Source organism: Diorhabda carinulata, chromosome 8 (assembly GCF_026250575.1).
Source record: "Diorhabda carinulata isolate Delta chromosome 8, icDioCari1.1, whole genome shotgun sequence".
NCBI lineage: Eukaryota > Metazoa > Arthropoda > Insecta > Coleoptera > Chrysomelidae > Diorhabda > Diorhabda carinulata.
In genome coordinates, this window is record NC_079467.1 from 18,068,052 (window position 1) to 18,086,253 (window position 18,202).

Consider the following 18,202-nt stretch of genomic DNA (forward strand, 5'->3'; position numbering starts at 1 on the left):
CGCAGTCCCAAAATATTTAAGCAATCACGTTTTTGGAGCGTAATAAAAAATCATAGTTTCGTCATCCATTAAAATTGATCATATTACACTTTCTTGATCTTCAAGGCAAAGATGTAAAATATTCTACTCCAAGCTGCTTTTATATTGCGATACTACAACGAGTCAACGTCATCATCACCGTGACAGGACCCTCCGCACGTAGGGTATCCTCTAATGATTCTCGTCCCCAGAAAAAAAACTAGTTTTTGAGAGTAAAATTCGCAAGACAAACATTTTAAAAAAGTGCGGAACCCAATTTAGGTATTTTTTTAAAACAACTTGACTGAGTGGTCGTTCCAACTCTTCTATAATAAAATGGATTTTCAAGACTTTTAATCCAAAATTCATTGAGAGGAGGTAAAGTAATACCAAATGCAAGATCACAGAATCTCACATGAATAGGTTCCAATACAATTTCTAAAATCAAAATATTTTGATAATTTTGATTTGGTTCGAAATGATGAATGCTCCAAACAAAATATTTATTATCGAAACAGGTACGAACAAGTGTAAAAAGAAAGTAATCTAACATTTTGATATGATTAAGAACTAAACAGATTCCGATATTAATCAAATGAAATAGTTGCTCTTATTTTTGAAATGTCTAATCTATTTATTTTTTAGACTTCGCTTTATTTTCACGCCGTTATGACAAAAAAAATTTCGACAGAAACTATTGAAGATAAATTTTTTTTCTTTTCATACTACCAAGAGGTAACATGACAAAAAATTGAGTGGAAAGTTATTGGAACGGTTGAGTGTACTGAAATGACTCCCAAAGTTATATTGAAATTTACACTGGTAGATTGGATTCTGTTTGTTTAGAAAGTTCACGATGATATTTTGCAACGCCGCGCCGGTCGTTCAGAGTTCAGAATACGTTTCGCAATTGAATAGTTACTTGTTGATAATGCCAAGAATGAGAAAATTATTTTTTTCGCTCTATATGTTCTACGGAATCATTCAATAAGTGGTGCATTTCATTAGTAAAGGTTATTAGAAAAAAATAGAATAGCATTGAGTTGTATAACTATTTATAACCGACCTTTATTAGAAATTATTAGATTATTAGAAAATAAAGTTGATAATAACAATTTTTATAATTCATAATGTGCAAATGGCGAATTTCGAGAACGCTTATGATGTTTGAAAAAATGGATTTGGTAGTTTACAAAATTTGACGCTGATACTTGTAGGGATGTATATGTAGGGCTGCTATATATAGTTTGTAATATAGATTGATCGCTCTCGTCGGTTACTCTTTTCTTTGCTGATGGTCTTTTATATTTAACAATTATTACATCACTTAATAAGTCAAGTGATTGCTACATAGATGGCGCAGCCATTATCAAATCCATATAACGTATATGTAGCAACTTTTAGAAGTCTATATGTAAAATGTTATGACATTTCGATTAGTCAGAAAAAAGTGATTGCCATCTAAAGGAAGCTACTTTTGTTGTATTTAAAACAATTTCTTGTGTTAATTTATCATTGTTTCTTGATGACAAAAATACTGTACAAACTCAACAATGACTTTAAAAGTTTTATTCTGGATGGATGGTGAAAGTTCTGGTCGTCCAATTGAGGTGGTTGCTGCAGAAAACATTGAAAAAGTCTACAAATTGTTTATATCTAATCGTAAATTGAAGTTGCGTGAGATATCTGTAGCCGTAAAGATCTTAGAAGGCGTTTACTCACATTCGATCAAAAACAACAGCGTGTTGATGATTCAGAGCAGGGTTTGGCCATGTTTACACGTAATAAAACAGATTTTTTGCGTCGATATGTGACAATGAATGATACATGGATCCATCAATTCACTCCGAAATCAAAACGAGCATTATCTGACTGCAGCCGGTGAACACATCCGAAGCGTTCAAACAGTTAGCTGGGAAGATTATGGCCTCAGACTACATAGTGTTGTAGGATCATTTGAATGCAAAATTCAAGGAAAAACGGTCTCATATGTTATAAAAAAAACTGTTTCACTAATATAATGCACCGATTCACAAGTCGCTAGCAACGATAGTTAAATTGAACGAATTACACTCCGAATTGCTTCCTTATCCACCGTGTGATCAAGATCGGGCCCCCAGTGACTAATAGCTATTCGCTAATCTCAAACAAAATGCTCCGATAAGAAATTCAGCTGAAATAAAGAAGTAATTGCTGAAACTGAAGCCTATTTTGAGGCAAAGACAAATTCTGCTACAAGCACGGCATTGAGAAGTTATAGAAACGTTGGCATTACTGAAGAAGACTAATTCATGGATAAAATCAACTTATTGAGTGATGTGCTACCCTGTTAATTTCATATTATCAACAATGGAAGTTTTTATTTTGAGAAAAAAATTAAAGAAAAATAGTAACTACGCTTTTTTTGTTGAAAGAAATGTTTTATTTAAGTAAGATTATTTTTTGTTGAAAAAACAAGCACAGATCACTCAATAATTCCATTTTCTCGTGGAAATTTGTAATTTAATTTATTTTTTGTTCAATTCAATTTACTATAACTAGTAAAAACCGGAAGTACAATATTGGGTGAAGACGTTCCAAAATCTGATAGGTTGGGAGAATTTATTCAGCAATGGGAATTCTATAAACAATGGAATGATCCATCATTGTCGTAGACTTCCATCCACCATGTTTATTTATTCCCGTAATATTTCCTTCTGCTAGCAGTGCATTTTTATCCATGTATCTCAGAAAAAAAAACGAGGATGTTTGATAACAAAAAACTCAGTTTAATTTATTTACGAAAATAGTCAGCATACTTCTCAATAATACAGAAAGAACGAGTGACTTTCTTTTTGTATTTGGAAGTTGTTTGACCAATCTGGTACCTCGTTTACAAATTTTTGAACCTGTACATGTGACACAATTTCTGATTTTGAACGATGTCTTCTACTTTTCCGTTCTTTGAAGTTCTCTTTCACATTTTTCAATTTACACTAGGCAAGGAAATTGGTACATGCAGTATCGTACTACTGAGCTGATTTTTTAAGAAGGAGTTCCAAAGCTCTTCCTGCAGTCTCTTCAATATCCACAGGAAGAACCAAATCAATACTTTTACCAATTATTTTACTATCGACAAACATATCAAGCAATTATGAATTAGACAACGTCTTTCTATTTGTGAACAATCATTTGTTAATAACCAGAGCGTTGGCAACGTTTGCCATTCACAACAACCTTGCGATTATTTGAATACTAAAATGCACTTTGAAGTTTAATGCCATTCCAAATTCGCCTATTTCCATTCACAAAATTAATCGTAAGTTCCAACACTCATATCATAAATAACTATTACAGCGTTAGGTGCTTCCCTTATCATATAGCCTAATTAACTTCTACCAATGCGGTACTCATTGGGCACTAAATTGGAACTGTACAAAGAAATTATCATGTTCCCTATTACTGGGTCGGCTCAATGTCTACAGATAATTCATAAAAACTTCTCCTTCTAGAGATTTCAAGACGTAGAATAGTTCTCGCCGTCAAAGATCTTTATTTTCTTTTCACACATCCAGAAGTTATCTTTTTGAATGTGTGTTTTCTTTCACACTTTCTCTTTCACACTTTCAAAGAATGTGGATAGAGGATTTGTCTTGCACCTAGGATCTTCAGGTGTCCATTGTGCTCCTTTGCTTATAGGCTCGATTATAGGATAGATTGTAGATGTATTTACTAAATAATTATTTTCCTAGTTATTCACTTCTTTAGAGTTTTTCTATTCCTGCAGCCGATTCCATAAGCTCAGTTACCACAATTGATACTGATACTTGAACTGATATTCCAGTTCTATCCATTGTAGGGTAAGTCTATTCGTTTCTGCTAACTTTTTCAAATGGTCCAAGCAGTCTCAAAGCAGTTAAGGTCTTATGACATTGGAGTCCGAGACCTAATGGCTGTTTGACTATATCCTGTTTGCGATAATTCCTCATCAAATTGAACTAGACACATTTTTCGATTGCATATGAAAAATACTAAGGAAATATATGAGATTTAACAGGAAACATTTGATTAATCAAAAGTGGGTATTTACAGACTTGAACAATATTTTGATTATGTTATAATATCGCTTCTCATTTATCTCCTACTAATAATCTTTTAAACGTGCTTTTATAAATAGACATTGAAACTCAATGAACTTATAGGGTCAAACTTTTGACCACCCTTTTGGGGTATATTGGAACAATTAAATTTGATACGTATATATGTTTATCTTGCTTTACTCGTACCTTAATTTTCGATTATTATCGAACAAGATCAAATTCACATGTACAAACTTAGGTAATCAAAGTATGATACTTAATATTCAACATAATTTACATAAAACTACTTTTAGATTGAAATAGTTATTTGAGGTTAAATTACGTAATTCACGAAGGGTGTATTGAATTTTGTTAAATAAGTTTCTTAGTTTTATTCATTGAAGTAGTTTATTCAAGAATTATACTATCAAAATACGAAAATGTACAATAATATGAAAATATAGAGGGTGTTGAATAGATAAATATACAAAAAAAACATAATATTCTAAATATGCCCCATCGTATTCTATGGTTTCAAATTAATGTTCAGAAAGCTCTGCAATTTCCAAGGAAAAAGAGTGTTTATCACAAAACCCACTATTTTTCGTTGAAACTCGACTCGACTCCCACTTTAAGTGTTTCTAATGAAACTACACATTTAACAGTGAAATTTTATTGTCCTCACAATTTTATTTATGAAAATAATAATTTTTTGTATTACTAGTAATTCGTTAAGGATCGATTTTATCACCAACCATGTCCATAGCTTCCATGTCCATAGCTTCCATGTCCGAAACTCAAGCCGTGATCAGCAATGATCGTTTTGCTTACAACTGGAACCGCAAAAGGTGCTGGAACTGGTACTCCTGAAAATAAATGTGATCGATATATGGTAGAGGTAAGAGCATATTACAAAAATATTATAAAAAGCCTACATAACGTGACTATTTCTTGGTTTGTGCACTTACCAACGGGTTTAACGACTGGCACTGCAACTGGATGAGGTACTGGCACACCTACTGGTCGGTCAATTGGGATGGCAACGGTTTTTTCTACAGGTACAGGTACGGGTCTGGGTACTGCGTATGGTATAGGACGATCCACTGGTATTGGTACTAAATAAAGAATATAAATGATTTACAATCACTTTTAGATGAGAATATCAAGACATATGATGATAATCAATTGGTTTCAAATGTTCGCTTTATGATAATTTCGAAAAATAAAATATATCGACAATAAATGTCCTTTTTTTACCTTTAACTGGAACTCCAACAGGTACGGGCCTGTCAACGGGTACACCAACGGGATGGGGAACAGGAATACCAATGTTTCTGGTAATTGTAGTATGAGTATGCGTATGCCTACCCAACTCAATTGTACCAGGTCCAGCAGCTACTGCAAGAGGTGCACCAGCTACGACAGGAGCACCTATAAAAATTTTTCTATAAAAGCATGTAGATTATATAGAAATACGCTGAAAACAATGAAGAAAAATTCAATGAATTGTTGTGTATAGTATATTTCACTTTTTACTGTAAATAATCAATATTTGGTGAAAGTACGTAGAAAGTTCTGAAGAAGTACTTGATATTTTCACTTACAATAAATATACTGTGAAGTAATAGATTTTACGTACCAAGGGCAACATCACCATGCAATCCATCACCAAGGAAACCATGTCCAGCAATTCCCAGCCCCAATAGACCACGTTTATCTACTTTTTTTTCTTTGGTCTCTTTTGTGGGATTAGTTGAGGCAAAGCCTATCAATAAACATATGATCTGTAACAATATTTTAACTACATTAGTGAAATGTTACCGATTTTTTTTTCATTTTCTTGTTTAAGTTGCGAATTGACGTGCAATGAATTTTATCACAGAGGTTTTTATCGTACCCCAATTCACCACCAAAACAGAAGTTTGTCGAGAGAATATTTCAACAAAGCTTGGAATTATTGAAACGACCATTTGGTGATGAAAATCCTTCACGAGTAACTGTCTTATAATCATCCCGAACCATTAACAATATCCAAATAAGCCTGTGAGAGGTTCTTTAGTATTTTTTAAAGTTAAATTGTTTCTCCATTTAGTTTTATTAATTTCGTTTTTGTAAAGAGGGGCCAATATGTTCCAATCGCGACTGTATTCACATTCTCATTGAAAAAGTTATACAAATAAATATCAAAACGATATGGTATCCTCAAATTAAAAGAATCCAAAACAAAAATCAAAATTAAAGCTATACTGAATAACCATATGATTGAAATTAAAGATGAAACGGATGATGAAAAGATAACAAGGAAACAAAAGGTTAACAGCACCCAAAGAGATATAAAAGACTACAAACAGCAATTAGAAAAAAATATGAGAGAGGTCAAAGAGTAAGGAGCAATAGTAAGGTGTGAGGAGTTTGAGGCATTTCAAAAGAATCACGACAACAACAATGAATTTCGAAAAATCAAACAGCTTTCTGGCGGATTCAACCCAAGGCAACAATGAATGTTAACGGACTCAAATGACAATATAATCATGATTACAGAAGACAAATCAGATCGTGAAAAACCATTTGATAGCCAAAAAAACAACTTTGTGAAAGTGTAACCATTAAAAGAACCAGAAATCCTACAATAAGAGGTTCAAGCAACTAAAATATCGCAAAGCAGCAGGCTCTGATAATGTCAAAGCAGAATTTTTTGATAGTAAATCGATATATGAAGATGTTCAACAGCATATATCATTCTGAAAGAATACCATCAGAATGGTTGAATATCTTGCAATTCCTAAGAAACCAGGTACCAATAAATGCGAATAAAGCGTACGATTAGTCTTATGAGCCAACTTTGAAGCTATTTTTCAAAGTAATCCACCTCCCAACAAATTCGGGTTTATAAATGCTGTTGGTACGAGGGAAGCTTTTTTCTCAAAACAGTCTTGGTACAAAGATGCAGACGTGAATTGTGATATATGTGCATATTTAATAGTCTATAAAAAAGCAAGCGATCGATTCTACGTTGGGAAAATGCTGGAGAATTCACAGGAATTCACATTGAAGACCTGAGAATAATTGGAAATCTCTACTGGAACTTTATAATCGAACTAGCAAACCCGGCGAACTCCGTTTCGCCACCAGATGGCTTCGTTTTATGTAACATTTCGTTTCGTGATTAAAAGATGAAGAAAATTTTTTTTTGTTTTATATTTGAAAAGAAAAAATTTTATTTCATTTCACAACAGTAATGAATTCATTTCGATCACAAAAATGAAGTGTTATTTAGTTGAACTTCTCTAAGTAAATGAAAGTGAATCCAAAGTAAATACTGAATCGAAGCGTTATACGTGTCCGCAAATTATCCGTTTCATTGAAGTGCCCTTTAGTAAACCAAATTTTTTGTTTTTTGGTCTGACGTTAACACAAACAAAGCGGATGGTTTTCCGACTCGTGAAAACGCAACGTATAACTGCCCATGTGAAAAACAATGATTTCCTAAATTTATCCCGCATACTTGTTAATTGTCATTGCGAACGCAAGGCGAACTGGAAATTGCAATCGTTTGAATTCAAACGGAAGATCAGTCGGAATCATTGGTATTCGAGGAATACATACTTTTTCACCTGCGTACTTTCCGGTAATAATGGTTTCCTCAATAAAATTCGGCATAAGTTTTTTTACCCAAAGTCGAGTACCGTTGCAAAGTCGCGGTGGATTCAAATTACGCAATATCATAATAATTGTACCAACTTTGAGTTGCAAGTTATGTGGTGGAAATCCTGCCAACTCCAGAGAGTTCAAAAACTCCGTTGGATAATTTACTACATCATCGGGATTTTTTATGGAATCATCGGATTTGTATGTCACCAAATCGCCAGCAATTTTTGATTGAATGGTGAAATTCAGTGCGTGTACATCATTATTCTTTGCGGAAAGAATTACTTGTTTACTTAACCAAGCATAATTCTGATAATTCTCACTAATGTTTGGGAAAACATTTTCAATAAGAGCTAATTGAGAGTCTACAAATCGGCAAAAGTCGTTGGTAAGAGTAATTAATCCAGATGTCGCATCAACTTACTGGGTCTCTTCCATTTCCAACAGCTAACAATTGTTTGGAAAATTGTGTAGCACTTTGATCATTTTGAAGTTGAACTCTCATATTAGTGATTAGTGATAATGTTTTTACGTTATTCCATAAAGGTGATGCCTTCAGGCAAGCATTCAATTCATCTGCAGGCGTTCCACGGGGAATTACTGGCAACGTCTGCCTGAAATCGCCTGCCAACAATATCATCAAGCCACCAAAGATGTTGTTATTTCGCCGAAGATCCTTCAGTGTGAAGTTAAGTGCTTCAAGTGATTTCTTATGTGCCATTGTGCACTCATCCCAAACAATGAGCTTGCATTGCATCAACAATTTTCCCATTGCACTGGATCGGGAAATATTGCATGTTGGAGTATCAATTGTGTTTAAATTGAGTGGCAACTTAAGCGCAGAATGTGCAGTACGACCGCCATCTAGAAGAGTCGCCGCAATTCCAGATGATGCTAACGCCAAAGCTATGTCACATCTTGATCGACTTAAAATATTGGTTTGTAGTACATGCTATGTATCAGAGATAGCGCTGTATGCGAAAAAATATTTTCCCGCTTTTCTGTTGAAATTTTTCCTGAATTTTCTTTGCTATAAACCTCACGGAGCCCGAGACCTTTCCAACGAATACAAAACCGTGGAAATCGGTTCGTGCGTTCTGGAGTTATAGCGTCAGGAAGGAAAACTCGACTTATTTTTATATAGTATATTAGAACACACAGAAAAGTTAAAATAATGGACTCCTCAACTCCTCAACTCCTACTCATAATGGATATTCAGTCGGTCTCTATATCAATGTCAAAAAGCCATTTCGAAATAAATCAGGTTCCAATAGAAAGACTAGAACAAAATTAATACCTTGGTACTATTGTAAATGAAAAAAAAAACGAGTAGTTGCATCTGATAGATCAAAGATTGCCATGATAATCGCCAAATTCGTCACCGCAAGAAGAATAAGAATAAGAAGAAAGTATCAAAATAAATTACTGGCAAACAATTTGTACACTATCATCATCAACATCATACTTAGTTAGACAATCCTTCACTGCATTTTGACTGCCTCTAATTATTCTTTCTAATGGTCTCTCTAGCTCACAATTGCCCACTTATTTCAATGCTGGGACCTTCTAGCGTAATCGGAAGCTCTTAACCTTGCAGTATTTCTTTTTCGGGACATTAGTTCCATTTCGGAATTGACTTTCCATCCACAGTAGTACTTGACCACGTCTATGTCCTTGAGCAACGTGGCAATTTTTTGATTACGACGGATCTTCCATTTGTTATTTTATTTCACTTAAAAAGTTTTTGCTATGTAGCCCTCATTATAGTTCAACACCAATTAGACACAACTGGACGTATGAGGACTTTATAGTTGACATTTGCAATTTTTTTTAAATATATACCATATTTTCGGTCGCAGGAACTATAGAATATAACAGAAATTTGTTTAATTATTAGATTTTTGTTCGTAAGTAATGTCTAGACCCTTAAATTTTTGATTTACTTGATACCCAATCGAGGACGAAATGTAAGGCATGTTGCGAAGCGTGTTTTATTCTTACCATATTTAGGTATTTATGAGAAATGATACATCCATATTCACCTTTCAATTGGAAAATTTGATCGTTATATATTTTCGAAGTTTTCAGGTAATGTTCGAGAAGCGAGAAACTGGGTAATTGCTACAGAAAATTGAACAAAGAATCATATTTGTGTCAAATTTAAGGAACTGAAAAATATTCGATGCTAATAATTTCACGAGCGCTTCAAATTGTATCATTTGAATAAAATGGAATCACCTGTGAGATATCGAATTCTCTATTTGTTACTGTCTATTTTATTTTATGCAATTATATGAAAAAAATCAGCTAGTATCACTTGAAATTTTTACATATTATACTAATTTATATCTTTTCATATTAAGTTGAATTTATTAATATACAAAAAACGTGTACAGTGGAGTATGATATTGATTTATTCTGGGCATGAGTGATTTTTTTTGAAAAATAATGAAAATAAAGTAATCTAGAGTTTCTCATCGTGGTTTCGCTTGCGGTATGTGCCCATTCAATTTGATACTATTAGATTACTTATAGAGTTTTTCTTCCAAATCCGTCAACAGTTTATACGTAACAAGCATCTATTAACAGTTGCGCCATCTATCGAAAATTGGTATACCCATCATTCTTTTTTGAAACTCGAATCCACCACTCAAAAGTCTACGTGGTCTATGCACAACAATTTGCTAAATATCATCACATCATCAAATGCATGGTTTACGATTTTATACAAGACATACAGACTTACTAGCTCACTTCTTATTTTTCTGTCAATCTTATGATAATTGATTCTTTGAAGGCTAGAAATTTATTAATTCTCGATTATTTCTACGATTCTATATATTTTAGATGACATCGTGTTCTTTGGAGGAGATGTAATTCAATATTCTTCGTGATATTAGCCAGGAAAGTAGTTGTTTTCTCCTATGAGGAAAGGCAAGCCAATATTTCGAATCATGGAATTGTGATCGTGATATTTTTGTTTTAAAAAATGTAGGTGTTAATTTCGTTGGTTAAGAATCGCCTTTTAAAGAAATGGTATAATCGAAAAGCAGTTCATCGATGTTGAAAATCTTACAATTTGAAAGTGAAGAAAAGGTGCTTTTCGTGATCTTCGCTCTTTTCGCACTGACTCTAGTATTTTGTTGGAAATACCGGTCTGTACTGCATTTTCCTTTGTTTTTGGATGCCGGTCACACTGGAGTATTCCTGTCACAGGACCTCTCGCACGTATATCATCTTCTAACGATTCTTGTCCCCAGCGAAACAATTTTCAATTGTTAGAAATGATGGACAAAAATCATCGTGAAACCTACATTTTATTTTTGATTTGTTTTGGTTTCAATCCTTCATCAGTAAAAAAATTTATAACAACGCGAAAATCAATTTGAGTGGTTGATCAAGATCTACTATAATAAAATGTGGAGCTTGTTGGAATTTGTCACTGACTATAAAAGGCCAAGAAATCATTAAAACCAAAATTCAATGAGAGGAGTTGACGTGATACCAATAGGAAGAAGTATGATCATATAATATCACATAAATAAGTTTGAGACTTGTAATTGACGCATGGATAAAGATTTTTGAGAAAGTACTTATTTATTATATGCTAAGCTTTTCGACTGGTAACCACAATTCTATGTTTAATATGGAAAACGAAAAACTTTTAGAAATATTTTCGTGTAAGATAGAAAGATCTACAACTTCAATTCGAACTCTTACTGTTTATCCAAAATCGCTTTTTGTTAAATGTTTCTTAATCCTATTGATATTTCGAAGAATTCTTGACAAATCTATTTCAGTTATTTCAAATCTGTTTGTATCAAAAATCGAACTTCAAAATTGTTGAAAAGTATTCATATTCCGGGACTTAATACAAAAAATTCAGAAGAGAATAGATGACGTGAAAATAATTATGTCATATAAATGGGAATTGATAGAATGCTGTTCCAAGTTCAAAAATTGCCCTCTTCCAACATTTATCATAGTTCTTTTTGTTTTTATCTGATTTGTAGGCCAACAAACAAAATTTTTCTACAATCAAATTATTTAATCATGTAAGTAACACGATGTTCGACTGTATGTAGTTCAATTAGAAATTTTTGATTGTGATTTAATAGCTCCTGTAAGTCTTTTCAATAAATAATCACAATTTATGTTAATTTTCTTCAGAACGTCTCTTTATAGCAAATGGTTTCCGTGGCATATACAACGATTAAAAATTTACATATCTCCTAAGCCATAAATGAGTATCTTTTTGTTAAAAAATCGATTAAAAATTCATTTTTGCTATTTTGTACAGGCTGTCCTCATAAAAATTACGGATTGTTAACCATTGGGCATATGATAGTAGTGTAGAATTATTTTTTCCGTCAAATATAATATTTGGATATTACTAATCATCTATTAAAAATGTTCAAATATATAGGTTCTTATTTAACAGCTTTCAAGGTCTATAACTCAGAAACGAAGTCTTATAAGAAAATTTTTCCCATATTACAGAATTTTTTTCCGAAACACCCTGTAGGTTTTTGTTATTTCCATTGAATAGGTGGTTTTCAAGGTATTTCGAACTAAGTATATTCCATATAATTACCACAAAAGTGAAATTATTGAATAATGATGTTTATGACAGGGATCTAAGGAAATTATCTTAAAATTTTATTATGGAACATCCTAATTTTCATTTGTAAAATTCAAATCTATGAATAACTCTTGTGATTCCAGTTTACATTCACTAGAAACCTTTAAATAATATTTACAACAGGGAAAAATGTTTAAATTCCAATCAAATTTCTCGTATCTGAAGAACATTAAATACCTTCATAGTTGACAAGTATTGTTAACCAATAGGTTTATGTCCTCACGAGCTTGTATACATGGTCATTATATCGCAAGTTGTCGATCTAACAGAGAAAGTATTATTTACTTCATTCTGAACAAAATCAAAACAATTAAGATCGACGCTGTTGAGTAATCCTTGAGGTATTTATCCTTCTAATAAATTCCGTTCATTACAAATATTTATTACTTTATGAGGGCTATCACAGTTTTTCAAATTTACTGTTGGTATTGATCGCATAATTTAGCTTAGAATGTATTAAAATGTATTCTTTTTATGTGAGTGAATCTGCTAAACCCCAGCAAAATTTTGAAATAATCTCACACCTGGAAGCCTTTTCGAACTTGAATCGCTTGCGTAACATGGATGTATTGTATTCAAATTCTAATATATATCTAAAATGTCTTTTAACACTTGATATAATGGGTGTTTCATGAGTAATGTCGAAAGTTACCAACCAAATTACGAGTATAGGTTTTTGATGTATTAGGGACTGCATAAGATTGTTGAATTTTTGAGATCAGCCAGGTAATATTAGATGATATTAATGATTCTGGTTCGTTATTGATTGCGAAGCTTGAGGTAACAAAAATTGATGTAAACAGGAGATTTGTAGTCACTGAAAAATATGTCAAATATTTTATGCTTATCACAATGGAAAATTTATCAATCAGATTGTGGGTAAAAATGAAAGAAAAAAATAGTTTTATAAGATTGTCGAAGCAGTGGCTAATTTTTTTCAAGATGAAAATGCTGACATTTTCAAAATAAATCACAGGTCATTTATTTCGAATTCGTCTTCCTCACTTTCAGTTGAATCCGAAGGAGACTATATGACACTAAATAAACATGGCGGTTGGAAGTAATCAACGATTAGTGAAGGGTATGTTGATGAATCGGTAACACACAGGACAGAAATAGTTGATTAAGTGTGATGGTACATCGACGGGGGTTGTGATGGCACGAAGAAATATAATTTCAACACATGAAAATTCGTCTGTTGTACCGGGTAGTTCATGGAATGTTTCATTCTTGCAATGCACATTTAATAATTTTACTTTTAATATAAAGGAAATGTAACTTTATATATATAATAAAAGATTCTAAAATTGAATATCTACCTTTGCTCATTTATGTATACAATATCCGGTCAAAAAGTACTCACTTTTTTCCTGGGCAAAAAAGTAATTTCATAAAAAGTGACATTTTGTTTTTTCCGTCACAGATTTTCTCTCGCCGGGATGAAAAGTTCGTCCTTGACGTGTATTCCAATTCACTATCACTAGAATCGTTTAAATTGAATTTTTTTATTTCTATTCGGTATTTTCACGAGATAATAAATACTATATGTTGTGTGAAACAAACTGTCATCGAGAGTAAACATTTCGATGAACAAGTCGTTGCTAGCAAAAGAAAGTTCTTTCCGGAATCACTTTTGTCCCGCATACCAGGGACGAAAAGCGAACTTTTCAGCCCGGCGAGTGAAAAAATACTTTTTTTCTTCTACTATGCATAAAGTACGTACTTTACACACATTTTCGAGAGCGCAATACTCAATTTAAGCAGTAGTGTGTCAAAAACGTATTATTAAGGTCTCCCAAGTTTAAGTCGCGCTTCTTATGTCATCTTTTATTTTTCTTCTTATGTAGCGATAATTATTTTTAGGTGGTATTTATACATGCCAAAAAGAAGAGTTGGTAAATTTAATAATACAAATTAGTTTGTTTTTTGTCTTAATCTTGATTAAAATTTTCAAAATATTATCAAATTTGTTAAGAAAATTTATTTTCTCTATGGATCGAACAAAATGTTGACATGACAGTAAAGTGACGCGACGTACATGTCAATTCAGTCATTTTGTAATCAATCATTTTTATAAAAGAGGAAATTATAAATAGTTACCTGCGATTAGGAACTGACACTATGGTTATTGAACATTAAATGTCGTTTCTCCTATTGCAGGTATAATATATTTTATGAGGAAAATTATCATTAAACTTGAGTATTTTGATAAATTTTCGCTAGTAGAAAAAAAAAATGTACGAAATTCGTGTGTAAAGGTATTTTTCCGACTCATGTGAATATGGCATGATAATATTTACCTCTATCAAAAAAGGCTACTTTACACACTTGTTACATAAATAACTATTTTCCATATGTTTGAAATCTAGAAATAGAAATAAATTTTACTTATATTGTCCTGTTGCGGAAGATCTTTTTCAAGTTAAATGCGGTCATAATCATCATTAAATTAACTCAATAAGTCTTGTTATTGATTTTACTATATTTCGGAGAAAAAGAATGAAACAAAAACTCTTGATTCAACAAATTTAAAACCACACAAGTCTTGTTTGAGAAGGTTTCCATAAGCTTTAGCAATTTCGAACACTGAACGGGAATTTTCGTGAATAAGAAATCCCATTTTATTAAATAAGCCTCACTTCTAGTGAGTTTTTTTATCGTCCTTCTAATTATTAGTTTGAGATAGATTGATAAACTTACTTTCAAGAAGATGAAGCTCAACTTCATTCCAAACGTCAATAAATTTGATTAGAGAACTTATCAAAGTATGTTTTAATAGTTTATTAAGACTTATAAAATTATAATTAAAAAAATAATAACGAATAATATGTTATTGACAAGTGATAGATATTTTTCGAATCTGAAACTATATTAGTGAAATATATTATTCATTTTGCGTATTTCGGGATTGATATAAGTAAAAAATTTGAAAATAATCATATGGCTAAACAGAAAATCGAAATCCCTGTCACGAAAATTATTTCATATTTAAATTATTTGCACGCAATCAAGAAATGTTGCTGGTAATTTTTCTTTCGCGCGTTTATTACAATGATGCTGAAAATGGACTACAATATATTCACTAATCTGAGGATCTGGAAGATTTATTATTGGAAAGAGGACGAAAAAATTATAATAAAAAATCATGGTATGATAACTGAGAGCTTTAAATTTTCTCTTTTGAAATAAAATGATTCTAAAAAAATAGTTACAACAGATATCATAATTTATATATATATATACATAAATATACGTACCAAGGTTTTCATGGTATTCACTTAATAATGCACAGGGTGTTACTGATAGTAACAGCTTTGAGAATATCTTTATAGGTCTTACTACCCCCCCACTTCCCGTTCTTTTACAAAGTATCAATCGGCTGTGTCATTCAGGGATAACTTTCTCCGTTATTTCATTTGTTGATATTGTTAACTGTTCAATTTACGTCATTTATTTTTTTTTTGTTTTCCATGCGAGACTTGATCAAACTTCCTTCAAGATCTTTTTATTCATTAGAATTGCAACTAGAACGTTTATTTGAATTTCCAGAAATGAGAGATCGTTGAACATAGAAACAAACATTAGTTTTTTAGATATGAATTATATAAAGGAGATAAATATTCTTGGAAAATATTGATTCAAGTTTTTTGAGGTTATTTTCAAAATTTAGTGATAAAAGTCATTGCATCAAAGTACAGGGTGTCTGAAAAATATGGTTTCCCATTAGTTTGTAACAATGTTAACAAGCAAACTGAAAAAATATGTTTTCAGTCGTAATAAGGACAAGATAAAAATAGTTGTACAATGAATGAATGAATCATTGAAACATTACTACGATATGAAGGTTTAAATGTAGTGAGAACATGGATATTTCCACTGTCGAGAAAGCTCTAAATGTTAACTTCAACAATAAGGGTTACGATAATGATATTTTGGTATACTCCTGCGAACAGGAGAATTTTGGTTCGAAAAAGGATGGAACAGAGATAAAAGTTCTTGTGTATAAAATAAAACTTCTTAAAAATTATATGGATAATTTATTTGTTTAAAAAATGTTTCATGCTGAGGAAATACTGAAAAATTATACCAAAAAAATGTTTTTATTGAGAAAATTTCTAAAAATTTGAATAAAAAGCCCGAAAACATTGTACCTTGCATTCATTATATACAGTATGACGCATTTAGATTATTAACACATAAAATTTAATCCAATATCTATAATTGGAAACCAATTTCTACATATACATTTCAGGGTATTTCATAAAAAGTAGCCTCCTCTCTACGATAGACAGAAAACTGAAATTGAATTTTGCCAAGCAAAATGTTTTCTAATGAAACACTAGTTACTGTTGAAAAACTGCGCAGGTGAGACCAAAAATGAATGGACCTCTTAGTTTTCCAGGATCAATAGTTTTCTTCATGTATTTCAAGTACTTGGTGGATACTCAAAGGGCACCAGTTAGAGCTTACCATTACAGACAAGTCCAAGAGATCTTGTGTCAGACGATCGATCGCTTAAAGTATTACAAATATTACAAAAAAGAACAGACCTCAATACAATTTTTATAATGTATTCTATTTACTGAAGAGCGACATTAGCGCGACGAGGTATGTTTAACTCCCATCATGCACACTACTAGTGTGATCGGAATCCAAATTTGAAAGGGGTATCATATTATCAACATCCATTGAAGGATAATTGGTAATAAATTAATAGGTAATCTACCTGGAAGTTTGAATGTTGCTATGTACCTGGATTTTAAAACAATCAACTTATTCCTAATCCGAATTTGAATAAAAATGTACATTCTAAAATAATACAACACGCTAATGTACTTAAGCTTTCGTATTTTGTTCACATTAGAAAATAATATATGAAGTTTTATATGCTAAATAGTTACAAAAGATCAACTTACAACAAAATCTTCACTTGCAGTTTTTGGCAGGTTAATATTGCATTTGTTATCCATTTTATTCACCTGATTTGACTATGTGGTATTTTGCTATTTAAAGAAACACTCACTGGTCGAGGATTTTGAGCTTTCAAGTTATAAAAGCTTCGGTTATAAAAGTGCATTGATGTAGATGATAATTTCTTTGAATGTAAATAAAAATATTTGTAGGTTCTTTGTATTTCAAAATATATATCATCAGCCTCATTCACTACATTTGGCAGATGACCAGGTAGTAGTTCCACAAGACAAAGTTGATTTGGTCTCTATGATTCGTCCACTAATAACATAATATGACGAATGGGGATTGAAGGTCAAAATGCTAAAAACCAAGTATATCTTCAGAAATAGAAGATTTACAACTTGAAGAAGGAACACAAATACCGGCTACTGAACAAGTCATATTTTTAGTAACAAAAATCACAAGCAGCGGCAGAGCGAAACTAAAAATAAAGAAACAAATAATTAAAGAAAAAAAAAATTCAAGATCGTTGTTTTATATGAATGTGAAACGTGGCAGCTGATGTCAACAATACTGTTATCCCTAAAAATGGATTTTTGGCGGAGAGCTTCAGAAATTTCTATGCAACATATTCCAAATACCACAATACGAAAAATATTCGATATTAAGGAAACAATATCCAGGAGGAAAAGCAACTCAGCTGATATGGATATGTGCAGGGTATGAGTGATTATAGAACACCAAAACAAATGATAAATTTAAAGCCACTGGAACGTCCTAAACAAGGAAGACCGACTGTGATAAAGTTAAGTACCGCCTTTGTCCTTTGAGATATCAATTTGAAATTTTTTTTCACATTTTAAAATTATTTACAATCTTACAGAATGTTACAGAATGCTGTGCCATATCAAAATGAAGCACC

The 18,202-nt window shown here is 32.0% G+C and overlaps 1 protein-coding gene across 1 annotated transcript; it reads right to left on the reverse strand.

Annotated features, from left to right (window-relative positions):
• Window positions 1–4,733: 4,733 nt before the first annotated feature.
• LOC130897184 (tetra-peptide repeat homeobox protein 1-like) lies at window positions 4,734–15,755 on the reverse strand. The gene is made up of 5 exons (XM_057805911.1): window positions 15,624–15,755; window positions 5,716–5,860; window positions 5,334–5,507; window positions 5,045–5,191; window positions 4,734–4,942 (listed from the first exon to the last, which is right to left on the reverse strand). Exons 1-5 carry the CDS (start codon window positions 15,633–15,635, stop codon window positions 4,824–4,826), a joined length of 597 nt encoding a protein of 198 aa, XP_057661894.1. The 5' UTR covers window positions 15,636–15,755; the 3' UTR covers window positions 4,734–4,823.
• Window positions 15,756–18,202: the final 2,447 nt, after the last annotated feature.